This window comes from Hippopotamus amphibius, chromosome 2, assembly GCF_030028045.1.
Source record: "Hippopotamus amphibius kiboko isolate mHipAmp2 chromosome 2, mHipAmp2.hap2, whole genome shotgun sequence".
NCBI classification, from domain to species: Eukaryota; Metazoa; Chordata; class Mammalia; order Artiodactyla; family Hippopotamidae; genus Hippopotamus; species Hippopotamus amphibius.
The window spans coordinates 100,620,056-100,646,944 of record NC_080187.1 but is presented as its reverse complement, the minus strand read 5'-3'; the positions used below and the strand labels follow the sequence as shown (position 1 = coordinate 100,646,944).

Below are 26,889 nucleotides of genomic sequence, written 5' to 3'. Positions count from 1 at the left end.
GCAAGGACACCACCCCTGGGATGGAACCCAGGCCCCACTACAACCCTGAGTCTCTACCTCCCCTGAGGACCATTTGGAATGGGTACTGAGAAGTCAAGGAGGTCTTCGGTTGCTTCATCTCCTAGCTGCTACTTGACCCCCAAGTGAATTGAGCCACATTTCCCAGCGTGGAGGATGGAAGCTGCCTGGGGGCTGGGGCAGGCTGGCTGGCAGAACTTTGGATGTTCCAGGATTGCTTCACACACCCCGGCATCTGACTCCGCATCCCGCTGCAAAGGGCACATTTTTGTTTGTTTGTTTGAATGATGTGAAGACACTGAGGTGGAGGGGGAGTTGCTGTGGCCCCTTTGTCCCACACAGTCACTATGGAGCTGGGTGCCTCCCTAGCAAGCCCCGTGAACTTCTCTAAACTCAGTTTTCCTCTCCATTTGTAAAATGAGGAGGCGTGGACTAAGCGCGTCCCTTTCTGTCATAAATACCGGTGATTTAAACCCTGCTTCCCACGGAGGAGGGATGAGAGCCCAGATCGCGTTGTCCTTTTTTTTTTTTTTTTTTTTGGACACTCCGAGCAGAGAAAGGGAGAGTTCTAAAGCCTCTCGGAGAACTGTTATCTTCCGCAAGATGCCACATCCCGCCGCACGCCCCCCCCCCCCCCGCCATTGCTTGTGACAGGTCGTATATTTGATTACGCAAAGCAAATTGGGAAATCCTATCTCCGCAGTCCCATCTGGGATTATTTATTTCGCCGTGTCCACAGCCGGTCAAAGTTGTGAGACTTTGAGACTTTGATACAACATTGAGCAGCTTTCCGCGAGAGGCGGTGGACCTGAGGTTGTCTTCTGAAAAGAAACCAGAGCCAAAAACAGCCACAGCAGACCACTTCTGCGATGATGAGATGTTTCCAAAAACCATTCACCTGCCCGGGCGCTGGTGGCAGGTTGATGTAGCCAGGACACTCAGGCTGGCACTGCAGCGCAGGCCTCACCGCCGGGCCTCGAACGTTGGAAAGTCGGGCGAGGTCCGAGGAAATCGGCCTCGAATTTCCGGGCCTCGGGCTCTCCGCAGGCCAGTTCCTTGAGTTAAAATGATAAAACGAATACACATAACAACTCCCAAGTACTGACTGCTGAGTATGGGCGGGCAACTGTGCCAGGTCTACACACAACATTTTCTTTAAGGTTAACTCCATTTTGCAGTCAAGGATACTCCTTGCCATCCCCCAGCAGATCAGGCATTTTAACCCCCGTGAGCCTGCCCTGAAACCTGGACGCTCGACCTCCAAGCCTGATTGTCCGCGCGGAGCCTGAGCCCAGAAACTCCGCTCCGTTTCAGCGGCCCGGGTCGCAATGAACGAGTGGGAGGTGGCCGGGCCAGGCTTGGGAAGCTAGGCGGTCTGGATCGGACCCCAGCCGGCGTGGCCATGCAGAGGGAGGCGGCAGGGCGGATCGGCTGGGATTCGGAGGAATTGATGGGTGAGCGGGGCCAATTTGAAACATGCTTCCCTCTTTTTTTTGAGAATAGAAAAGAACCACACCCGCCTCATTTATAAAAAGGAGAGAGAGGGATAGAGAGAGGGAGACTCCCTGTCACCCTCCTTTCCTGCTTTTTCCCCCTTCAGGTTCCCTTGCTTGACTCGATGCGGGGTGAGGTGGGGGGTTAGCACCGTGTGTGTCCGAGCTGCATGAGAAAGGGAAGGGGTGTGGGGTTAGAGACATTTGGGGGAAAGGGATGGGGAGAAGAGGGGGTTCCCCCCCCGCCCCCCGCACCGGCCAGCTCAGAGAGAAGCAATCCCGCGCACCGCCCCCACCAGAGGGGACTGGCAGAGTCTACCGCGGCCCGCTGCTTTGTAATTTACAAGAGGGACGCTGAATTGCACTTTGTAATTTGGTGTCGGTTTACAAGCCTAAAGGACTTCTGTTTCCTCACCTAACAGGTCCTCAGTCACGGCCTGACCCCTTTTAAGAGAGAGACCTGGAGAAAGGAGCTGGATTCCTTGCGCCCTGCCTTTCAGTAAAGCTTGGGAGGCACGCTTGGTCCGGCCCTCCTGGGGCTGCCTGGGCTGCCGCCGCCTCCTGGCTAAACAAACGGTAATTGAGCTCCTATTATGTGAAGACTATCCTCATTATTACTGTCTTCACAAGGGCGACAGGCCAAAGAAAGACCTTCTACCCATTTTGCAGATGAGGCAACTGAGGCCCAGGGAGTTAACCAAATCAGGTAGTGGATGAACAGCCAACAACCAACCTTGAGCCCAGGCTCTCTGACTCCTATTGCCTCTGAATATTTAGTTTACTAACCAGTTTGTGCAGTCGTAAACACTCCCCCCCAATCAGATAATTTCTTATTTAATACGAGTTCCTCAGACTTCTGAAACTCATCCCAAGAGAAAAACCTCTCTCCCCACCACATTCCCACACCATTTCATCTCTCAGTATTTGGTGGGATCAGGATTTGCTGGGGGAATTCAGGACCAGGGAATGGAGTGTAATTCAACTGGATCACGATTACAGCTGCTTGCCCCTAAATACTGCAGATGGGTTGCAAGGAGAATAGGACGAGATGGGGGGGGGGGCATCTGAAGATGGGCAGGGAAATCTGGAGGAAGCAGTGAGGCTGTAGTGTAGATTTTTGATGGGGATTGGGTGTGCAGTGGAGGGATCAGTCCTGGGCCCACCCACCTGGAAGTAGGGAGCCCCACCCCTCCAAGTAAGTTCCTAGGCAGTGCTTTCTCCAAATCCAGCCAGATGATGCACAGGGGAAGGCACAACTGGCTCTGACTTCTGAGGGCCTTGCTCTCTCCGTAGGCTTCCAGGAGCCGCCCTCCCCCCAACTCTTATGCCCTGTCCTGCCTTCAGCCGGAACGGTTTACTGTACACAAATCTCACCTGTTTCCTCCTTATATGGTAGCTTGTACAACTCGAACTAGTTCAAGAGCTGCCCGTCTAGTTATTTTCTGTTTAGGAAACAGCTCTCTCGCCCCCTTTCCTCTCCCATTCCCTCCTGGTTCCCCTTCCCCTCAGTCTAGCCAACCCAAATTTGCAAATTTGCTTTTTTGTGCCCCTCCCCTTTCCTCTCCCCTAGGGTAACCACTAGTTTAGCAAACCTACTTTCTTGATGTTGTTTCTTAATATTCAAAGTAACTAGTGAAGGGCTAGCGATGTCCTGTCCTCCGCCCCCGCTGCCCACCCCCCTCCCCTTAAAAGCAACAAATAAAATAAAAACCCAGCCTGCCAACTGCTTGCACACGCAGCCGGCAGTGGTGGGGGGTTGTAACTTGCTTGCACGTTGAGGGGTAGAAGCCTTTTTTGCAAAGGTAAAAATGTAGCTAGCAGGCGGAGACGCAGAAGGGAAAGTCACAACGCCAGGCACTAAAATCAGAAGCGGTGCAGGAGAATAAAATAAAAAACACGAACCCACTGTGAGTTATTTTGGCTTGGAGAGAAGGGGTCCTCAAAGTTTGAGACTATAAAGCAGAGGACAACCTACGACCTGGGTGCTCACCAGCCCATTGCCCTCCCACTGCGTGACCCAGGGCTCTTCTTTGAACCTCAGTTTCATCATTGCAAAAACGGGGAAAATAACACACTTCTGCTGCGCTCAAGAATTCCAACGCTCTGACATAGGTTAACAAATGCGCATTGATGAGTATAAGACACTATGCAAAAGGTGAAAGTCACCGGTGTTACTAGGTGGTGCTAAACGGGAGAAACTGCAAGTCCGCTTGACTCTGTCCTGTGAGTGCGCACAGCTTCCAAGCCACCCTCCGAGACGCCCAGAGCGACTGAGCGCCCGACAGGAATAAACAGAACTGTTTCTCCTCTTCCTTCACTGGGCATGGAAAGCGGCTCTGGGAAGAAGAACCGGTACAAAGGAAAATCCCCAGTGCCTGGTAACTAGGGAAGAACTTTCCACATCGTCAAACGATTTGGAATACCTGTGCATCCGGTAGATCGCGTTAGTTTCGCAGTAGTAATTCCTAAGCTTCCTCATTCCCACTGCTCTGAGCTTGGTTAATTTCTAACTTTCAGTAATTTCCTTCGTTCAACAAATAAATAGCAGAGCTACTATGTGCTCGGTGCATTGGCACTCAGTTTTTTAATCTGTCTCCTAAACTGATCCTAAGAGGCACTTTTTATTTAAAGATGTAACTAGAAAACCGTCTGAAACTTTCAATTTAGTTCAGGAAATAAAATGCGGCGTTGAATTAGAAGACTAATTCCCTTTTTCAGGATGTTGGAAACGTAACTGTTATTCAGCATTTATGTAAGAGATTAATGAAGGAACCCCTTTCCCCCCTTATAAATACATTCATGAAACCAAAAAGTCCTCTTTAAAAAAGTTTCGTTTAAAAAAATGTTTAGAGTATTTGTACTTAAATCTCTTAATGGCATGTATTTCCGTTCTCCCCCAAATCAACTCATAGTAATTCATATAGAAAAATATGTGACGTAGGTGACTTGGTGACCTGCCTGTCTCACGGGCGAGGTGAAAGTTAACGAGGAACCACTTTGCATCTTGAGGATGAGTGGCGCTGGCCACAAACGTTATCTGCAGGTCATAAGCCCCCTAAACCGGTGCTGCGTTGCAAGGTAACCACTGATTTCAGGAGAAAGTAGGATGCCGCCCCGCGCTTCTCTTATTTCCTCACCCTACTTTGCACTAATGATTGAGTCGCAGACACACTGGTGATGCTGATGACGTAGCTTTTCTGATCTCTGCCTTGTTACTTTCTCTCGACAACGCGATTCGTAAGTGTCTCTGCTTTTTTTTTTTTAGCCCGAGAGGTAAATGGCGACTTCATTCGGGCCGGCGCCGTCACACTTCGGTTTTAACCTCGGTACACGCTTCCCGGCTACACCGAAGGCCGCGCGGGAGGATTCTGGCGGAGCGTGGGGGCCTGGGCGAGGGGGGCCGCAAGGAGGGCCGCGAGGAGGGCCGCGAGGAGGCGGGGAGCGCCGGGCCAATGCGCCTCGGCCAATCAGCGTGCACACCGCCTGACAACCGGCCAATCAGCGGGCGCAGAGCTCGGCTGCCGGAGCGGATAATACTAGGAAAGGGCGAGGAGGCTGGCGACTGCAGCCCGGGGCGCCGAGCCGCACGCTGCTACGTGCGCCCGCCAGCCTCGCGAGCGTGCGATCTAAACCTGGGCAAGGCAGCCCAACCTTCCCGCCCAGCTGGGGTCGGAGGAAACCAAAAGCAGCCTCAGAGAGGTGAAGCGCCTGGGGCTGCTGAGGACAGATCAGAACTTTGCAGAGTCCGGGATGTGCGTGGCGAGGTCGCTGAGGATTTGACTCAACTTCTCCATGCCCCTTCTCCTCCACTCATCCACTGGGCTCCGGGCCTCCAGCTGTCAGCCCCCGATTTCGTGACAGGGTGTGGCCACCTCGATTTCTCTTTGCAACACAGCCAGCAGCCCAAGAGCGAGGTCCCAAGGCTGGATATCTTTTGCCTCGGCTGCTTAGTAGGGGCCTCAGCGTCTTGGTGAGTGCTTCGATGTTGCAGGGGTGTCAGGGAGGGCGAAGGGCGTGAATCCCCTTTGGTATTTTACTTGTATGTCTTGCTTTAAAGTGCAAATCATGACCAGTTGTACAGAGAGCCCACGCGGCTTAGCGCTGCGTGGCCTAAACACTGTCCATGCTGGACGGGTGTCTGTAGCTCTGTGCCCAACGTGAATATGGGGCTCTGTTGGCAGCAGAACAATTTTGGTTTTTAGTTGATTAAAACTGGGGTGTGTTGGGGTGGGGGGATTAGGGGAGGATAAGAGAGGGACTCCTTGTAGTGGTGTAGGAGGGTGAGAGGTGTGTGGGAGGTGTAGGATGGTACCTCGCAGGGTCTGAAGGGCCCTTGTGAGCAGAAGGAAAACAGTTCTTCTGTAGACATTTTCATATTCAGCATGGCCATACTAGTTGGGTATGGGGAAGCCTGGTAAGTGGCCAAGGCCGGCCTAGTTGGACACAATACTTCTGTGTGTGATCAGTGCGTTTATCCAGGGACTTGTCCCAAAAGCCTGTGTAAAGCCAGAGAGGGCTATGGTTAAAGGTCAGGCCGAAAGACACAAGAAATGCACGTGTGGTCTGGATGTGAAAGACATGTAGAGAAGTGGGCTCCTCGAGGGGTCGGAGGCGGGCAGACCAGGAGGCCTGGGCCCGAGGCCCGGGGACGGGCCTGACGGCGGCGGTCGGTGGGTCTCTGGGTCTCTTCCCGTCTCTCCAGAGCGCAGGCGACTGAGCGTAGGCCCGGGCGAAGCGTGGTGCGCCATGGCGGACCGGCAGCCTGGTCCCCCCGTGGATTGGGAGATCGACGTGGAGAGCCTGGAGCTGGAGGAGGACGGCCGCGAGGCGCCGCCGCCCACGCCGCCCGGGCCCAGCCCGCCGCCGGCCGACGGGGACGGCGAGGACGACGACGACGCGGAGGACGACGACGACGACGACGCGGAGGACGAGGGCGAGGGCGAGGAGGCGGGCGCGTCCCCGGGGGTGCCGGGCCGGCCGGAGCCGCGGGCGGCCCTGGCGCCGAGGCCGCGTCCCGCGCCGCAGGCCTCGCAGGTGCCGGCCGGGCCCCCGGAGCGCGGCGCGAACGCGGACGGCGGCGCGGAGCCCCGCAAGCTCAGTCGCACTCCCAAGTGCGCGCGCTGCCGCAACCACGGCGTGGTGTCCTGCCTCAAGGGCCACAAGCGCTTCTGTCGCTGGCGTGACTGCCAGTGCGCCAACTGCCTGCTGGTGGTGGAGCGGCAGCGCGTCATGGCCGCCCAGGTGGCGCTCCGGAGGCAGCAGGCCACCGAGGTGCGTACCCGCCCGCCCGGCTCGCCCTGGCCGGTGTGTCGGGGGCCGCCGTGGGGGCCGGGGGTCGGAGGGGCGCGTGCCGCACACACCCGGGCCCGGGGCCTCGAGGCGCCTGGCGCGTCCTCAGAAGGATGGCGAGGACACTTCTGCCCACGCTGGCCTGCGGGGTCGGGAGGGAGGAAGCCGCGGCCGTCGCTGGGGAACTTGGCAGAAAAGAGTGTGTATTAAGAAGCAGGCAGAGAGGCCTTGAACGTGGGCAGTCCCGTTCGATACCTGATGGGGAAGGTATTTTATTTTGATTTTTTTATATTTTCACGTTCATTCTGGTGGTGTAGGGGGGACGAGGACAGAGGTTGATGCGGGGCCCTGCGGCCATCGGAGTATTACCCTTGTTGGTCGCGAAAAAGAACCGCCCCGAAAGGAGTGCTCACAAGCGCCATGTAGGAGAGAGAGAACTTGTCCTGCCCATTTTACAGATGAGACCAAAAGTGACAAGAGAATTCAGAAGAAACTTCTGGCCTGGAGAACTCCCTAAGGCCCGTTGACGCCTCTCTGCCGCCTGCCACCGCGGGGCTGTGAGGAGAGGCTGCATCTTCTTGAAGGGACAGGCTCTTCTTAAACCTGGGGCTGCTGTGTCTTCTTGGGTCCCTGCACAAGCGCGCTCAGAGGAGGGAGGCCGCGCCGGCCCGCTCCCACTCAGGGCGCCGGGAGGGTGTTTGATTTTACTTTTTGGGGAGAAGGGGCTGGGGAGCGAATCACCATGCCCGCCGCAGGCGGTGACCCTCACGGGAAGCCTCCCCAGGGCCCCGGAGAGCGCAGCGCGCTGGACGCCTGAGGGGCCCTGACCCTGGGCCGCCTGCTTGCGTGTCCCCGCGTGTTGCACCGCGGGCTGTGCGTTCCCTCGCGCACCCCGCGGCCTGCTGCGCGGGACGCGGGTGTGGAAGGGCCCCGAATCCCACCTACCAGGCGGTGACGGAGGGTGCGCCCGTCTCCTGCGGACTCTGAAGGTTTTGTTCGCCCTCAGGCGCCCCAGGCGCCCCGTGAAACACTCCGGAGATTTGGCCAGACCCGAAACTTTGGGGTTTTCTCCGTCAACCCCCCTGGGCCCGGTCCCCGCCCACATCTCTGGCCAACGTCAGGTCCCCGCCGGCGGCATCTTCGTCCCTAGTCTGGGCTCCCAGAAAGGAGCGCTCCTCCGCGGCTCTCTTTCAGGGGCCGGGCTCCTACCATCTCATCCACTGTGGATTTCACTCCCCCCCAGGCCGTCCCCCCACTTCTCGCTGCAGGCTGAGTCTGGGCTGACTCTAGCAAAGCGGCCCCAAGGGAAGCCAGGGCCCTGCTCACCAGTTGGAGGCTTTGGACAGAGCTTTTAGCTCATTGTCCTGGAATTATGGGGTGCTGATGTTAATTCCTTTAGAATCATTTTCACATGGGATGGGAAAATAAATACATTCAGAACGAGGAGAATTGCTGATGCCTCTCTCTTCTCTCCCAGGTTTTTTTTTTTCAGGGCACTGTTGATTATGTTTCTTGTGTTTACAGGACAAGAAGGGGCTTTCCGGGAAACAGAATAATTTCGAGCGCAAAGCCGTATATCAGAGGCAAGTCAGGACACCCAGTTTGCTGGCCAAAAGTATTTTAGAAGGTAAAGCAACGCAAAATTATCCTTTAGCCTTTTAAACCATGTTTTGACCGACTCTCATTATTCAGGCACATGGCATTTTCATTTACCTGTTAAGGAGCAATCTGGGGGGGGGGGGGCGGGGAATGCTTTTCATTGGAGAGTTTTGGTTTAGGAAGGAAATCAGGATGTGGGAAAATTAGTCTCATATACCTCTCATATACCTCTCCTGAGGTTTTTGTCACTAATAATTCTGTTTTCTATTTAGTAGTTAATGGGTTAACATGGAGGGCATATGAAATTTGCCTGCCTGTGAGGGATGTACAGATTCACTGCCAAATGATCCCATAGCAGATGTCCTGGAAGGAAATAAAAAAAGAGAACTATTTAGTTGTATTCAGAACTAGAGTGAATCCAGAGAGGAGTTTAACAGCTGCCCACACCAATAAGGGCCTTTAGTCTGGGCGATCCAGCCTTTAATCCCACTCCTTTTAATTGTACTCTTTTTTCCTCTCTGGAATATCTACCTAAATGCGGTTATTCCACACTTCATTTTAACGTTTTGACAGTTGAGATCGTAGAATCTGGAAAAGGTTTTGAATACACAAGAGAAGTGGAGGTTGAATTTAAACAGAGTGAAGTCTCTCTCTCTCCATGTGTTCACTTTCTCTAAAGCCTGGAGATACATTAATTTTTCTTAAAATATTACTGATTTTTAAAAGCATCTCTGGGTATGGAATTTAACTATCTTTCACTGCTTAAAGAAAAAGAAAGTTTATATTTGCTCTAATCACTGCCGTTTCATAAGACTCAGGTTGAAAAGCAGATTCTTTTTTTTTTTTGAAGCAGACATTTGCATTCTGTTTTTTCTTATGTGGCTTCTGAATTGAGTTGTTTCTGGACAGATTTTAAAGTTTGTTCATGTCTTTCCCTGTGCTGTATACTTCTGACCTTAGAATGGCTTCTCCTGCATTCAAAATGAATTTGGTTACAAACTGGGTAAACAGATTTGTAACCATAGGGACCACACTGATAAATTGAGATTGTGCCAAAGCAATTTGAGAAGTGGGAGGACCAAGTGGAATAGAAAATTCAAGTAAATAACCTCCTGGCAAAAACTTACTATAGAAGTGTACACGTTAATTTTCAAATTTTATTTTATTTGCAAATGAGTATGATGGGCTTGTCACTGTGTAAACACAAGCATTACAATGGATCCTTCAGACAAATTTGATAGTAGTGAGTGCTTAGGGATGATGAAATACTCAGAGTATTTTGTGCAGCCAGGAATTCTATTTATGTTACGCTCATCCTCATTTTTGACTTTGCTCCTATTTATAAAATGCATAATGACTTAATTACATTCTAGCGATTGCTTGTTCAACCATTTTGGTGTCTGGCCAACATGGTTAGTGCTGGTGAAGATGTTTTAGACCAGTTATTTTCAGTGTGGCAGGGGATACCCCCACTTTGTTTGTACTGATCGTTAGAGGTAGTGGTAGGGGCCTGGTTAAATTGCTCACTGCAGAGTCTGTTTAACTAGTCAACAGCTCTTTTCAATTTTCTGTGCTTTTCTGTTTCCTTAAGTCTTTCCTCTTTTTCTCCCTACTAATCTGCTTTAACTTTCTCTTTTTTCCTAGTTCTCCTTGGATTATTCTCCAACTGTAACAATGTGTACATAATGATCCAACTTTAGAAAATAAAAGTGACATCAGCTCTAGGTATAGATATCTTTTTTTAATAATGGAAAAAGATGACATGGATAGCAATAAAGCATGATTGAAGCAAGATGAGCAGCCTTGTCTCTTAATGTAAAAGAGCCTGGGGAGAAATATTAAAATTTCAGCCAGTAAAGAAGGTTTGGTCAAAGTAAACAAACCTATAACAACAAAAACAGCAACAAGTTACAGTATGGATATTCTTCCCTGCAAAGGGATCTGTTTTGCTTTCTGTATAAAAATATTAGTGCTGTGGAACTGTGAATAACTGTTCTGCTGATTTCTTTCGCCTTCTGGATTTCCAGATTTTTTCTCATTAGATGTTAATCTCTTTTCATGTGCAATGCTTGCTTATTTTAGGCTACCGCCCCATTCCATCAGAGACTTATGTGGGAGGGAGTTTACCTCTACCTCCCCCAGTAAGTGACCGGATGAGGAAAAGGCGGGCCTTTGCTGATAAAGAGTTGGAGAACATTATGCTGGAGAGAGAATATAAAGAGAGGGAGATGTTGGAAGCCTCCCAAGCTGCTGCCTTATTCCTGCCCAACCACATGGTGCATGGTTCTGAGTACAACTCCTACAAAAGTGCCTACAGTCCCACCACCCCAGTGGAACCACCAAGCAAAGACTTCTGCAATTTTTTGCCCACCTGCCTTGATCTCACCATGCAGTATTCAGGGTCTGGGAATATGGAACTAATTTCGTCCAATGTCAGCGTGGCCACAACTTATAGGCAGTATCCCCTGTCCTCAAGATTTTTAGTTTGGCCCAAGTGTGGCCCCATTAGTGACACCCTCCTCTACCAGCAATGCCTGCTGAATGCTACCACATCAGTTCAGGCCCTGAAGCCTGGGACCAGCTGGGACTTGAAGGGAGTACGACTCCAGGATGGACTCGGTACAGATCACGATATGATACCACCGAAACTGGAAGGCTCTCTGGTGCTGCCTCACACTCTTGAGGGCCAGACCTCAAGAAGTGACCTTCAGGGTCACCAGGCTGTCCCCGAGAGGTCTGCATTCTCCCCACTCCGACGGAATTTCTCGCCTATTGTTGACATGGACTCCCTGGCAGCTCAAGGGCACGTCTTAACCAAGATCAGCAAAGAAAGCACCAGGCACCCTCTGCCACTTAAACATAATCCATTCCACTCATTATTCCAGCAAACTCTTAATGACAAATCAGGTCCTGAGCTGAAAACATCATCTGTCAAAGAGGCCTTTGAAGAGGCACCTAAGAAGCCCAGGGAGTGTTTAGTCAAGGAGAACCAGAAGTACACATTTACAATAGATAGATGCGCAAAAGACCTTTTTGTAGCCAAACAAGTTGGAACAAAACTCTCAGTGAATGAACCGCTGTCATTTTCTGTTGAGTCTATTCTTAAGAGGCCTTCGTCTGCCATCACTCATGTCTCTCAGTGAAAGGCTGTTTAAATGGAAAGCTGGATTTTCTGCAGTCTCAGAGGATTCTTGCCAGTCACTAATTTTTTTTAAAGAAGAAAGTTGAGATGCTTGTATAAAGAAATTTCTAATGTAAATGATGATTTAAAAGAATCCTATATATTCTTATGCATGTATTTCCCCTTACCACATAAATATATTTAAACTTAAAGATGGAAATTGCTTATGTGCAAATTGTAAAGTTTCAGGATTTACGTAGCTTTTCAAAAAGCAATAAAATTGACAGCTGTCTTCGAAAAGACCCAGAATTTGCTGAAGTAAATAGTTTCGCTGTCTAGGTAAAAAAACTAGTGTCCATGAAATATGTTCTTTATTTTTTTATGATTCTGTGTATTTTCAAGAGCTCTTAATGGTTGTTGGGGGCCACAGGAGCACTCTTATAATGCCTTAGCTGTGCATTTTGGAGAGCATGTACATGTAGATATTCGAGACCAAGGCAAAAATAGCTGTAAGGAGAACATAGGGAAGACTTTTATGTTTATAGAATCTTTATTTCATGTGATTGGACAAAGTTGAATTAATTTGGAAAGCAATCAAGTTTAATATCTCATTTATATGACCACATAGGCCCTTGGAATGGGTCCCAGTTTCCTTCCCTGTTGGGGATGTGTATATGGGGCCTCCGGCTTCCTTTCTAGGTTGAACATCCATTCTGTGATTTTCAGGTTGCTAGGGGCTACAGAGCAGGTTCTCCAGCACATGGCTGAACCCCGCTCAGCTCTGTGTTACTTTGCTCTTTCCTGGGGTCTGGTGACTGCAGGCATTTAGCAGCAGGCCCCGTCGCAACTCTCAGCTGGTCTGGGAGTCTCAGCTTTCTGTGTCCCACATCTTCACCAGCTTCGAAGGTTTTCTGTGTAACTCTTCTGAGATAAAAACATTTACTCTTCAAACTGCTTCGGCAGACAGTTGCCAAAGCCTGCAGATGTTTATCACCACATAAGGGTGGCTTCTTATTTCTTATAACTTTCCCCCATTTTAAAGCTCATTATCCCCTCGTTTTGCTCAACAACATGTTAACTGTTGTTCTATATGATTGATAAAATGAAAGTAAGACATGTATGAAAGTATAAAGTTCGTCCTTGAAAGCCTTACCTGTGGACCCCAAATCAAGTTCTAAGTTGTATGGTCGTTTCAGCACAGGAAATCAAAAGCCAAATATCCCACCTCTAATTCTGCTGTGGAGTGAGGTTTTACTTCCAACTCTGCGCTCATTTGGGTAACAAGAACAGTAGGTGGGCATGTGGAATGTGCCAAGACTTCCGGCAGTTTAAAGAGTTTCTTTCTCACTCTGGATGACATTAAAAATTATTTTAAAATGATTTTTTTTTTTTGCTACTGATGAGCTCATGTAAGCCTCAAGGGATTCTCTGAATTGTTGCTTAAAATTAGCATCAATGGCAAAAACAACAAGCCAAACCTTAGATTGATTTTCAGTTTGTACTTGTAAAATAATACTTGGTTTTGTTGAGTCAAATTTACTTATTTTTACTATTGCGAAAGCCAGAGCAAATGGAAGTTTGCCAGAGAAAAAGAAAATGAAAGCAGGCAGAGATCCCAATAACTGTTGAAGATTCTCATTAAGTGGAAAAATGTTTTCCAACCATGAAGCCCTGGTGTCAGAGACAATCGCACTGTGGTTGCCCCTCTGCCCCCAACCCCCAGTCATCTTTGTTCTATCTATACAGTTATTAATTTTTATCTTCCTATTAGGAATTTATTCTTCGGGTTAAGTGTAAACTTAGCATTGAAACTAACTGCTGCAGAGGTAACGGGAAAGCACATTAGAATAAACCCACATAAAAAGTCCCATTGAGAAGGCCTTCTCAATCCTAACAGGGATTTTTCTTTTTCTTACTCTATTTTAGTATTTGAAATACATATATTTGTCAATTTTTTTAACCCTTTTGTGTTCAATGGACATTTGGGGGTATCTTTTCTGTCATCCCTGTATATCATTTTAATCTCATTAAGTGAATCCAGTCGGCTCTGGGTATCAGTAGTTTTCCTCACATTACCAATGACCAAAATTTTATTGTTGTTGAACATTTATGAGCATCAGTACTTTCCTTGGCGAATGTATTATACCGTGTATTCGTTCTTCTGTAATGATGAGTTCTTGGAATTTCAGACCTACCAAGTCTACTATCAGCTGCTCAGTGAGAGCTTTGTGCTTGGCACTTTGCTTCTGTTAATCATTTCACTTCCATAAAAGCTACTATTTGGCTATATACAGTCTTCAGAGAACACTGTCATCTGCATATTGAATTACAGTTGTGGTTTAAGCATTTTTTTATGTTCAAGACAATAAATGGATTTGGCTTTAATCACTTTTAAGAACTTAAAGAATAGTAAAACATGGACCTTTCCTTCAATTTGACTCACAGTACAATAATGCAACTTTAGTAACCTATTTTCCTTCCATCTCAGCTGTCAGGCAGTTCCGAATAGTTTAGAGCAGTGCTTCTCAAGTTTAATGGATAATGAATCACCTGGGAATCTTGCTAAATGCACAGCCTGATTCTGTAGGTTTGGGATGGGCCTGAGCTTCTGCATTTCCAGCAAACTCCTCCCAGGGGATACTGCAGCACCTGGTCTTCAGACCAGAACTTGAGTAGCAAATACTTACAGCATTTCTGTTAATTTGGGGTTCTACTACAATAGAATTACCATGAAGAATTTAATATACATGAATCATTAAAAAAAAATTCCCCTCCAAACTCATAGAATGTACACCACCAAGAGTGAACCGTAATGTAATCTGTGGACTTCAGGTGATTATGATGTGACAATGAAGATTGATCAGTTATAACAAATGTACCACCCTGGTGGGGATATCGATAAGGGGGAGGCCAGGCATGTGTCAGGGTAGGAGGAACAGGAAAGATCTGTACTGTCCCTTCAATTTTGCTGTGAACCTAAAGCTATTCTAAAAAAATAAAGTCAGTTTAAAAAGTTCCCTTTCTTTCTCACCCTCTGGTGGCAGAAGTAAAAGACCTAGGCAAAGTCAGAAGGAAACAAGTTGCTTCTGTCCTCTCTTTTTTTAAGCCTAGAAGTTCTTTCAGTTTGGTTAAAAAATAATAAATATTTTTAGTTGTAATAAAATACACACAGCATAAAACCCACTGTTTGAAGTGTACAGTGGTATTTAAGTATATTCACATTGTCTTCAACCATTATCATCCCTCTCCAGAACTCTTTTTATCTTGCAAAACTGAAACTCTGTTACCCACTAAACAATAACTCCTTGCTCCCCACAGCCTTTGGCAACCACCCGTCTACTTTCTGTTCCTATGAATTTGACTACTCTAGGTGCCTCATATAAGTGGGATCATACTGTATTTGTTCCTTTGTGGCTGGCTTACTTTACTTAGAATATTGTCTATAAGTTTCATTCATCTTGTAGCATATATCAGAATTTCCGTCTTTTGTAAGACAGTAGTACTCCATTGTGTGCATATGACGCTTTTTGTTTATCCATTCATCTGTTGATGAACACTTGGGTTGCTTCTACCTTTTGGCTATTGTGAATAATGCTGCTGTGAACATGTATGTATAACTATCTCTTCACCCTGTCCTCACTACCTGATTTCACCTTCTTTCCACCTTCAGGAACTCAGTTGTCTCAAGTGTACACCCATCCCACATTGTTTGCCCCTCCCCCACTGTGTGAACCATCTCCATTCCTCACCAGCTCTACTTTGCCCAGAGGCTCTGTCAGTTGTGCACCTTTTAATGTGAGTTTAAGTGAGTGTGTTATCACGTTATCTTCATTTTAAAGGTTAACTCTAATTGTGGAATGAAAGACTTGCATTAACTTGTATTAAGAAACTTTCTGGAATGTCTTCTGGAAAGTCTCAGCGGTGCTAAAGAGCAAAGAAATGCCTGAAGGTCAAGATGAAGTAAGGAGAGTCCACAATTCCCGGTAGAATAATAAAGACATCACTTAGTATTGAGGCTGGCTTTTGAATTGGGACTAAAATTCTTACTGGCCCTCCTGATTTTATTTATTTTTGGACTAACTTTCTTTGTTCCTTATTCTAGGTCTGTAAGCTCAGGCTTATTTCCTTCTACAGTCCAATCTGTAAGGCTGTTAGTTCTCGAGATGGCTGGATTCTGCAGTTTATAAACTTTGGTTTGTGGCACCCACTTACATTTATTTTAATGACTGTACCAAGCTTTTATCATACTGTACCATGCTTAGTTATGTTGTTTTTTAGCTTGCTATATCTAAACACATTTAGACAAGTTTTCTTTCACCATCTTTCTCTTTATTTTTTATTTTGATCAGAGCTTTTAAAATGAAACTTGTAGATTCAGGAGTTTCCTGCAGGAAGGTAGTAGATTTAGCCTTAGTTCCCCCAATTTGGTATGAAACTCAGGCTTGAAGACAATAAGCATGACATCAACAAAGGGCCATCATTCTCCAAACCATACACTAAAACAATGAAGGACCCGGTGTGATCCACAAGCCAGAAAGCACCTAAACGTTTGCTATTAAATGATGACTTTGCATGAACCATGGGCAAAATCTTAAGTGAAAAACAGACACAAAATACCCAGCACTGTCTTCTGAGATAACGCATCTGCAAACTCAGGGCAGGCAGAAAGCAGACGATCGAGCCATGTGATTTTGTGATTATTCATGGAATCAAGTTCAGTTTAATGAACATCTATTGAGAACTTTTTGTATGCCAGATATATGCTGGTAAGTGAGCCTATGTTATTTAGGTTCTTTTAAGCAGAAAAACAAAACTCAAGTTATTCTAAAAAATAAGATTATATTTTAAGCAGAGATAAGGAAATAAGGAAGACGGAAATCTCAGCACTTAGCAGGTCTCCCAAAGACTGGAACATAGTCTGGGCCCTAGAAGGCTGTTCAGCCCAAGTCTAGCAACCTTACTTCCTTGTTGTTCCCCTGGCAACTAAATGCATGACCTAGGAAGAGTACCAGAAACTGCTCGTGGTCTCTTCAGTATCTACTGTCCTCTTCTTTAGTAACAGAGCCCTGGATTTACTTGGACTGGTGACATGCCCAGCTAAAAGGCTGCATTTCCATCCTGATTTGCATCTAGATGTGACCATCATGAGGCAGGTGGACAGTCGTGGGTGGACTTCAGGGCATCTCTCTAACAGGGACTGAAACAACAAGGATGAGCACATTTGGATTTTTTTCTCTTTTGCCTTCTTTTTTCCTGGAATTTGGAAGCATCTGTAGCATCTTATGACCTTGAGATTGGAAGCCATGTTCAAAGGAGGCTGGAACAGAGAAATCAAAATGCCTAGATGCCTGTTCACTTTGAGGATCTCCTATAGCAGCCCTGGATTGCTCTCCTCTGTTCATTCATCTTTTATGGGAGATAATGACTATATATGTGCGTGAGCCATTATCACTGGCCCTTGGTTATAAACAGCTGCATGTAATTCCTCCTGATAAAGGGGGCTCCTCCGTTCTGATGAAGCATCTTCTGGTTGTGTCTGCTTTTCCTCTGGTTCCCACTCTCTTTTCTCTATTTTCCTTCCCAAGGTGGCTTCTCTTTACTACTATCTCTATGTGCATCTTTTGGCTTCTTTCTCTACCATCTATTGTTCCGTCCTACTGTAAGTCCTTCCTTCAAACTTAAGGGTGGGATCTGATGAGTTCAGTTAATTCCTGTTGTCTTCTTTCAGCCAAGCCTTACAGGTAAGGTACCTGCACGTGGTCTCTGTGGGGAATCATGTGGTATAAGCCATGGCCATCTCCCTTAGGAAGTCCTTCACTGCAAGCCTGGATGTAGTGGGCTCTTGGAATATAATAAATTCCTCTTCCAAATCAGTTTCAAAGATGAATAAGACACGGTCCCCACACCTAAGGGCTCACAGCTTACTGAAGAAGCATCCATATTGTTAGTGGGTTTTTGTGTGTTTTTGTTTTGTTTTTACAAAAATCCAACTGTGAGCCAGATGATAACAATGCTAAAATAGCTAACATTTATTACGCTCTTCATTGTTTGTCTGACACTTTGCACGCATTATTTCATTTAATCCACACAAAGTTTAACTTGTGAAGTAGGTATGATTTTTATCCTCATTTTACATACAAGAATACAGGCTTAGAGAAGTGAAGCAACGTGCCCAGGATCATACATTACAGACATGACTGTGTAGGGAGGAATCCCAGGTCACTGAAATTTAGAGATGTACTCCTAACCAGCATCTCACACAACCTCACAGAAACGAAAAGTGGCTCCTTTTCACGGCCCCACCTTGGTGTAGGAGGAAGCATAGAGAGGTGGGAGACCCGAGTTCTGATTCAATGCTTCCCCTTTCCGTCCTTTTGCTTTTCTGGGTCTCAGATTTTTTTTTCCATCTGTAAAACAAGAGTTGATGAAATAGGCCTGAAAGACTTGGCTGTAGAAAGGCAGAGTTTGAGTGAGTCCTGGCTGGACCACATGCTTGTCCTGTGGCAGGAAGGCTCAACAGAATCACTGAGCTGTGGTGGCTCTAGCTAGTCTATCCAGCCTGGGCTCCATCTGCAGCATTAATCCTCTGGAAAGAGACTCTTTAAAATCCATTTTATGTGGAATAAAGCTAAATTGTCCAGAGGGACATCTGAGGCATGAACCAGAGGATGTGTTTAAGAAGCTTACCCTGATGCTGAAAAGCCTCCAACAGGAAACAGGCATGGCTCACAGTGACTAGTCAGCCCTAGTCTACCTTTTATATGGCATTTTCCTTCCTTTCCCCACTCACTTAAATGACCAATATTCTTAATGTGAACCTGTTCCCTTAGATTACTTCCAGGAGGCAGCATGGCAAACTGGAAGGCATATAGGCTTGGAGTCAGGTTAAAGCTGGGTTTAAAACTTAGCTCTTCCTAGGCAAGTCACGTTACTTCTCTGAGCTTCCTTTTTTCCTTCTGTGCAATGGAGACAACAGCACAGAGAATTGTTAAGAGGATTAAGTATATAAAGGGCCTGATGCACAATTAAGTTGCCCTCCCCACCTTTGACCCATGATAGTCCCTAGAAGGTATTTCCCTTCACTAAGAGCCTATAACTTCAAACAGCCTGTAAGGAGAATTGCATGGTTTTAAAGACCAATTATGAAGATGGAAAAAGTTCGCCTCAAGATTCTACAGAACTGCAGACGGTGTCATTTAATTTTAGAACATTACAATGAACATAAAATTATTATAAAAGCAAACACATGCAGGTGGAAATACACTACAGTAACAACTAGCCTTTTTGTACCCACTTGTAATATGGGCCTCTTTTCTAGATTTTGAATTAAAAAAAATAGATGAAGATTGCACAAGGTACAAGCCTACAAAGGGTATACAGTGCAAAGTAAGCTCCTTAGTCCCCTCTCCAGAGTCAACTACTATAGTTAATTCATTACATATCTTTCCAGAGACAGTCTGTGAACACAGATGCATGAATGGGAGATTACACGTGTGTAGTTCTGCACCTTGCCTTTTCACTTAGTACTGTATCTTGGGACACATTCCATGCCAATTCATACTGAGCTCCTTAATGTTGACTTGATATGGACTCTATGTCTTGGACTAGGTTCTTAGAGATGACCTAGTAGAGTCAGCTCTCTGTATCCGTGGATTTTGCATCCGTGGATTCAACCAATGATCTGCCGTTTGGTTGCGTTAGTGGATGTGGAATCCTTGGAAACTGAGGACGGACTGTATTCGTTGTACTGCACCATTTTATATAAAGGACTTGAGCTCCATGGATTTTGGTGTCCATGGTGGTTCCTGCAACCAATTTCCCCATCCATCCCCTTGGATACAGAGGGAGGACGGTACAAGATTTCATTATGCAGATGAGGACACTGTGGCTTACAGGAGTGTGGATTGTTCAAGGTTGCAGATCCCTTGATTTTCAGTCCAGTGAGCTTTCCTTGTCAGGCTGTGTGTGATGCAAGTGTGTGCATACACGTGTGTGAGCATATTGGCCAGTGAGGTAGCTAATATCTACTACTTATGATGTGCCAGCTTTCATTGGAAAGTCATAACAAGAGTTATAGATACAAATGAGGAGAGGGAGGCTTGAGTAGTTAAAGAATCTGTTCAAGGTTTTTGGTTCTCTCAGGCTCTAAAATCCATACCTTTAAGCACTGTACCCAACTTTCTCTCTCTCAGAGGTGACAGGATTGGGAAAGTGGGGACAAAGGATGCGAAGTGGTGTAAAGTCATTAGATTTTTATTAAACATAAAGTACTTCCAATAAAACAAATGACTTTGTTGAATCTTGAGGGAAAGGCACATTGTGTTGTGTTGGCAGAGGCGAGGGTGGTTGGGAAGATTGGCCATTAGGAAGTATGGGTCAAAGCTGCCTGCAGGTGTGGTGAGGACGTTAGAGCATGATGCCGGCTCAGTCATGTAGGTGTCCTCAAAATGACACTGCTAACTGACTTTGCATCCGTAGGAACCAAACCTGTCAGCCAACCTGGCTAGCATCCTGCTTCCTTCTTTTAAACTGTGGAATGTGCTGCCCAGTTTCGTTGTCGCTCTTCAGCTTGTTGTGAAACCTTTCCTCTTTCCCCTGGAAAGTGCTCCATTATCAGGCTTGCAGGACAAAGTCATCTGAGCCATCCTGACTCACAGTGAAAACATCACTGTATTTCTCATCTATGTTGTAGGTTCTGACTCTTGCAGGGGCTACTTTGCAACAGTGAATGCACAGTGGATCCTAAGGCTGTGTCCATGGCAGAGTGGATTATGAGCGGTAGATGACATGGTAATGTGGTCACAGCCATGGTGGCCGGCTACCTCTGGTCGGGATCTCCCCTTTTCTGGCAAGTTGAAGAGCCCTCCCTGCTCACAGGTAGTGTCATGAATATTTCCTCCGTATTCTGCAATGAATACGTGTGCATATGTGGCTGTGTGTGTGTATAATCTTTGTTGTCTTTCCTCTACTATTCCCTTATCATGTAACATAAGATGTATTAATTTTATATCACAATATTTAAGTATTGTTAATTTTACATCATAGTCTATAAGTTATGGGCTATCAAGAAGCGTAAGCGACTCAAGGACTTTACCTCCAGATCTGAGGAAGGGATTAGTGTGATTTCAGCATACACAAGATAGTTATATCATGTTAGGCAGAATTATGACCTTCTTACTGTTTTATTTAAAGATTAAGCATCCTTTAAGGAGATGCATGTGGATGCCAAATTGACAAGGGGTTAATCTTATGTGTCAATTTAGCTAGGCCACAGGGTGCCCAGATTAAACATGATTTCTGGATGTGTCTGAGATCAATGAGATCAGCATTTGAATTGGTGGACTCTGTAAAGCAGATTGTCCTCCCCAGTGTGGGTGGGCATCATCCAGTTCCCTGAGGGCCTGAATAAAACAAAAGGCAGAAGAAGGAGGAATGTGCCCCTTTTTCCTGCCTCACTGTGTGACCTGAGACATCTTATCTCACCTTCTGCCTTTGGACTGAGATTTACACTTGGCTCCCCTGGTGTGGGCCTTCGGATTCAGACTAAATTACACCACTGGCTATCCTGGGTCTCCAGCTTGTTGATGGCAGATGGCAGGACTTTTCAAACTCCATAGTCTCATGAACCAGTTCCTTACCACTCACAACTCTTGCTGCTTTCCCATTGAAAAATCATTGGGTTGGAGTTTGTGAGTTTAACTTCAGAGCTTTGCTTGCCTTTTGGTTCATCTGCTACCAGATAGTAGTGATTAGTTACGGTCTGATGGGTCAGATAGCTACTGAGAAAGCATAGATTAACATGCTTTTCCATCCAAAGAAGGAAAATAAGGGAACTTTTTAAATAAACCTCTCATTGAGATGTACATAGTTTTTGTATAATTTTGTGCAAGCTACAAATATTCTATGCCTTTTTTTCTTGTCCATAAAGTGGAAATACTTATATACATGTCACTGGGATGTCACACAGATTTAAATTAGGTCCTATATTGTGTGCACTCAATAAATATAAGTTAACTTTGAACAGTTATTATCTTCCATGTTTGTAGTTTTCCAAAAATGGATTTCCCTGGTAGCTACATTCTATGTTCTAACCTGCCTTTTATTTTATTTTTTTTATTTTTTATTTTTTTATGGGATCTTCCTGGAGCAGGGATCAAACCCGTGTCGCCTGCATTGGCAGGCAGATTCTCAACCACTGCGCCACCTAGGAAGCCCCTGCCTTTTTTTATTTGTGGAAAATTCTTTTATCTTTCAGCCCACCTTTGTGATCAAGGAAGCTTTTTATAATGTGGATATCCATAACCAATAGGCTCACAGCTCACTCCCAAACATACTTCTGACTTTTAAACAAGTCATATTTGCTTAGACAATACTATTTTGAAGCACTTAACCAGAACCCAACACTCTTTCTGAGAAAACGTAGGAAGCAAATTTTCCATAATTCATCACTAGAAAACCTTGCATATTTAGGCACAAAGATTAACTCAGTTTTTCTCAGTACCTAACTTTCTGCTAATGAATTAATGATTGAAAATGGATTACATTCAAGGTGAACCCTACTGAGGATGAGAATGCCAGGTATTAGGTGGTGCCAAATCAGGTCAGGATAGAAATGTTCTTCTTTCCAGACTCCTACTGTAATCTTGCGTGGTGCAAGACATTTCTCTACACTTTTTTCCTATGGCCAAGAGGATCTTTTCCCAGGGCCAGAGATTTTTATGTGGTCTCCAGGTACATCACCCAGAGTTCCTCCAGATTTCTGTACCTGGATATCAGCACAGGAGCATATCAGGTGTACAGGGTTTTTTCAGGAAATGCAGACCTGCCTGGGCACCTAAAGAGACCTAGAACAAGCAAACTGTGGTGGGTACCAGATGGGGGTCTACTTGACTCATAGGAGTCTTTTATGGGGGTCTTTATTCCTTTTTCTAGGAGACCTAAACCCTAAATAATACAGAATAAACTAGGACACTGAGATGAAGGTACGGGCAGGGGTATGAGGAAGGCATATTCATGATTCATTCATGCTTTTTCTCAAAATTCAGTTTTTTTTTTGAATAACTTTGACTATATATTGTGCAGATTTAGGGCAACTTTATTTACTAGCATGGTGTAGATTGGATTTTTGGTTTGCAGAAATACCACTGCCTTCCATGAACTGATATGTGCCTGGGAGAAGAATATCCACTCGCCAATTCCTGCTTATGGGATTGTGTATTGGGTGATGTGTTAGAATACTTTGTGTTGCAAGTGACAGAAATCTAGCCCTTAAGCATTTTGTTTAAGCAGAAATGGAGGATTTTTAGCATACAAGGCTTTCTTATATAATTATAGAAGGATTTATAAATAAAATCTCAGAAAAAGCAAGGAAGCATTCAGACTTCAGGCACAACTGGAACTGGGACATTTATCTCTGTGCAGAATTCTGTCATGTCCGTCATATGTCATGGCTTCTTCTTGTTGCATTTCTCCTCCATTCTCTCTCATTGAAGACCAGGTCCCTCCCAAGCATCATCTTTCATAGCTTTCACCCCTGAGAATGCTGAATTCCTGCCTTTGTTCCAGTTAAAAGTCCTAGGAAAGAACTCTGATTGGCCAGGCTTGGGTAAAGTACCATCCTTGGACCAATCAACCCTAGCCAGGAAGATGAAGACATAAGGTCTAGGCATTGCTACCAGAGACCAGAAAAGAGACTCGAGTCAAGTCGACCCCCATTCGGTCCCCACCACAATTTGCTAGTTCTAGGTCTCTTTAGGTGCCCAGGCAGGTCTGCATTTCCTGAAAAAACCCTGTACACCTGATATGCTCCTGTGCTGATATCCAGGTACAGAAATCTGGAGGAACTCTGGGTGATGTACCTGGAGACCACATAAAAATCTCTGGCCCTGGGGAAAAGATCCTCTTGGCCATAGAAAAAATGTGTAGAGAAATGTCTTGCACCATGCATCCTAAAGGAGCACACATTTCTTAGAGCCAGGGGTGAACATAAGCACTTTGACATTTTCTTTTCCCCGTGAAAAGGCATGTCAAACTATTAACTCCTTCATTTACATTACTACATTTGAAAAGACTCATCCTACCTCCCCAACTTTGAGATACTCAAATAGTTTTCGAGTTACTCAGTGGTTTTGATATCACAAATAATTTGTTTTTTTGGATGAAAGTGTTTGCTTAGGCAGCAGATTCCCCGATTGATTCTTTATTTGTGTGTTAAAATTATAATAGGTCTGCAGTTTTAACCCTGGACCAGAAAGAACACAAAATGTGTTTGATCTCTGGTTCATGATGGAGCTCCTCAGGTCTTGGATAGATTATTTCTGAATAGGTGCCCTTTGCCCAGAATTCCAGCGAGTACTCCAGGGTCAAAGATAAATTGTGTATCCAGAGATGAAAGGACAGTTGTTTCCCTACAAAGCCTCATAAATCAGTTTTGATATTGTTCTGATTTGATTTGATTTGATTTTTTTCTGGCACAACATTAGGGCTGTTTGATGCATTTAACTGAAAGTATTTGTATAGGGCCCTGGGTTTTCTTTTGCGATGAAAAGTGTTACCTCAAAAAACGAGCTGATAAATTGCGAGGCAAAGTGAAGTGAACATCCACCCAGCATCAGGCTCCGAGAGTCCAACATCTGATTGTACTTAGTGGGGAGGAAACTTGAAAAAAAAATGAACCCAACTTTCATTTCTTGCTTCTTTTATCCTTAAGCTCAGCAATAAACTAGCACTCTTTGGTTAAAAAGTCAAGGGAACAGATGTATAATTCTGGCGCTTCAGCATGTATATTTCAAGCGGAGCACGTAAGGAATGCGAACGCCTCTCGACGCTCAGCGGGGAGAGCGTCAAGGAGCATGTGCCGCGCTGCTGTCAATCATCTGGGCACAACCCGGAAATAGTGGCTCCTCGAGTTGGTACAAACGGATCCGCTGGAGGAGGCTGGCTGTTCGTGTAACAGGGAGGAAGTAGGTGGCTGAGCTGCGCAAAACTGAAACACCAAGGTTTGACAGATGGTAGGTCACAGGCAGGGCCTGGAAACAATACTGTTGAAAACTTGGGACAAACATCAGAGACAGTTTAAAAAAAGCAGTGACAGTGCAAGCTCTCCAGTTCTGCCCCAGAAGACTTGGGTTGTGTTCCACCCGGCCCTTGCTAGTTATGTGATCGTAGGGAAGGTATTTAGCTTTCTGCTCCGAAAACTGAGCTTATATTTGTCTACTTCGGAGGACTTTTGGGAGGATGATGGACAGTAGTGTGTATAAAATGCTTTTCTCAAGTGCCAGTATAGGCTTTTTTTCTCTTTTTTAAATTAGAATTTATTACATATAAGAAAGGTGGTAAAATATTAAAGTTTCATTCAGCCTTTTAAATTCAAAAGCTGGGAAGCACCTTTGAAGCCATATGGTCCGACTTCCTCATTTTGAGACGGACAGTGGCTTTTCCCAGGAAATAATGAGCAGAACAGGCTGGAAAAGGCACATGTGTCAGCCCTAGCACGGTACTCTTTCTGCTAAACCGCGCTACTGCCAGACTCTAAGTGCCACCATGGCTGGGCTCCCAGAGGTGTATTCACCTGCTGTTGTGCCTGGCATTCAGGGAAGGTTTGTTCAAATGAAACTCAGGGAAGCTAGACGTGTCACGAGAAGAGATCTTTTCTGCTTTGTGTTTCAGCTTCTATGTCTTTCTGAAGAGTCAGTGAGCGAAATATTGTGAACTACTTAACGCATAACAAGTTACTAAACAGCTTCATATGTGAACTGAACAAAAAAAATGGGATATTTGAAGGAAAACTGCTAATTGACATATGACAATACAGTTCATACCCTAATTCACTCTTAGGCAGGCAGGAAATACTTTTTCAGATGCCTGCTTTACACGTCTGATTATGATGGGTTAAATTAAATTGAGGACAGAGGTTAAAGGATTGTGGTTACCAAACAACCCCCGGAATATACTCAAACAAACAAATGAACGAACTGTTTTCTCAATATTCCCAAGATGCCTTTAGGAATTAGTAGTGGTTCACCACCCTTTTCTAAGAATTAGGATCAAATAAATACGCCTGTCCCTCTTCTCAAACACACCCTTTTGTAGGCTCAGGCCAAGATTCTTGGCCTGGTTTTATGCACGGCCATGCTAGCTTTGCTCGGTTTGCAAATGGAATCCACAGAGAACCCCTTGACCACTATTGGCCACATACCATCCACTACTCCTACCTATTCCTGCCATGTAAGAAAGGATGGCCAGATGAAGGGCACAGTTAGACTCTGAAGGTCTGGCACATGATGGGAGTGATGGTTGGGCTTCAATGTTCTAAAATGGAGGAGCTTCTAAGTCTGTCCTTCCTTGTTTGGAAGCAGAGCCAGACAGGAGTAGGTGGCTTCCCAGGCAGTCTAATAACTTGGTGCCTTGATAGTCTGTAAACATGCATCCCATTTTTATTCAGGCTGTGTGGGGGAAGCGTGGGCAGAGCTCTGCTTGTCCTCTGTTTTCCCAAACAATTCAAACATGCTCATTCCATGTGTGAAAGGAAAGCCTTGCATTCTGATTGAGTGGGGTTATTTGCTCACCTAAATGATTAAGCAACCCTCCTATGGAGGCAGTTTAAACAAGGCCACCATGGACAGTCCTACAGGTAGTATGTAAATGACATCTGCTGGAGTTGTACAAACTTTGCATTGTGGCCTTGTGACCCTGAGTTTAAATAATTTCCTGTTATTATTCATGTGTTTCCCTGGGAGAGGGGCCACACACAGCCCCACCCCACACAATTTATAACTGGATTCTTTCTAACCTTGCAAAGTGCTCTTGGTAACGCAAGTGCTAGGAAAAATAATTTTTTCCATCTTGTTATAATTCTAGCGATATTTTTAGCACCTCTTAAATACTAGCACCCCAGGCAACTCCTGCCTGACCCACCCCTTAATCTGGATCAGCATGGAGCAGAATATAAAAAAGAGGAAAGAAGAAATTTGTGGTAATGGGAGATCACTGGAGATATTTAAAAGCTCATAAAATACAGATGAACTTCCAATGTGTGATGCTTAGCCAATGTGTAAATCACCATTTTTCAGAATTCACTGAAGATCCAAAAAATTAGAAGTCAAATCTATTTTGGGTCATTTCACTCCTCTTCAATGAAAGAAATAATAAACTGTAAACTGTAAAACTTTATATCCTTTCAAAAGGTTTTCATGTGTATGGTGTCATTTCTTTTTAAGGTGCAAACTTCTCAGTTCATAATACCTTATTGTCATGCATCATTGGTCCGTGTAAACCCCTCTCATTTTATTATTTTGCCCCTAATTCCCCAACCTCCATTCCAGGTTCCCTCTCCCCAGTAAATTTTAAACTAATATGTTGATAATGAGT

General features: G+C 45.5%; 1 protein-coding gene across 2 annotated transcripts; it reads left to right on the top strand.

Annotated features, from left to right (window-relative positions):
- Nucleotides 1-5,071: 5,071 nt before the first annotated feature.
- Nucleotides 5,072-11,815, top strand: DMRT2 (doublesex and mab-3 related transcription factor 2). 2 transcript variants are annotated; one of them, XM_057723960.1, is made up of 4 exons: nt 5,072-5,481; nt 6,214-6,782; nt 8,325-8,427; nt 10,482-11,815. In XM_057723960.1, the coding sequence occupies exons 2-4, from the start codon at nt 6,258-6,260 to the stop codon at nt 11,540-11,542; spliced, it is 1,689 nt and encodes a 562-aa protein (XP_057579943.1). In that variant the 5' UTR covers nt 5,072-5,481; nt 6,214-6,257; the 3' UTR covers nt 11,543-11,815. The 2 variants fall into 2 exon arrangements, with proteins under 2 accessions (XP_057579943.1, XP_057579944.1); XM_057723961.1 differs by lacking the exons at nt 5,072-5,481; nt 6,214-6,782; nt 8,325-8,427 and adding an exon at nt 10,104-10,124 and having other exon boundaries at nt 10,482-11,704.
- Nucleotides 11,816-26,889: the final 15,074 nt, after the last annotated feature.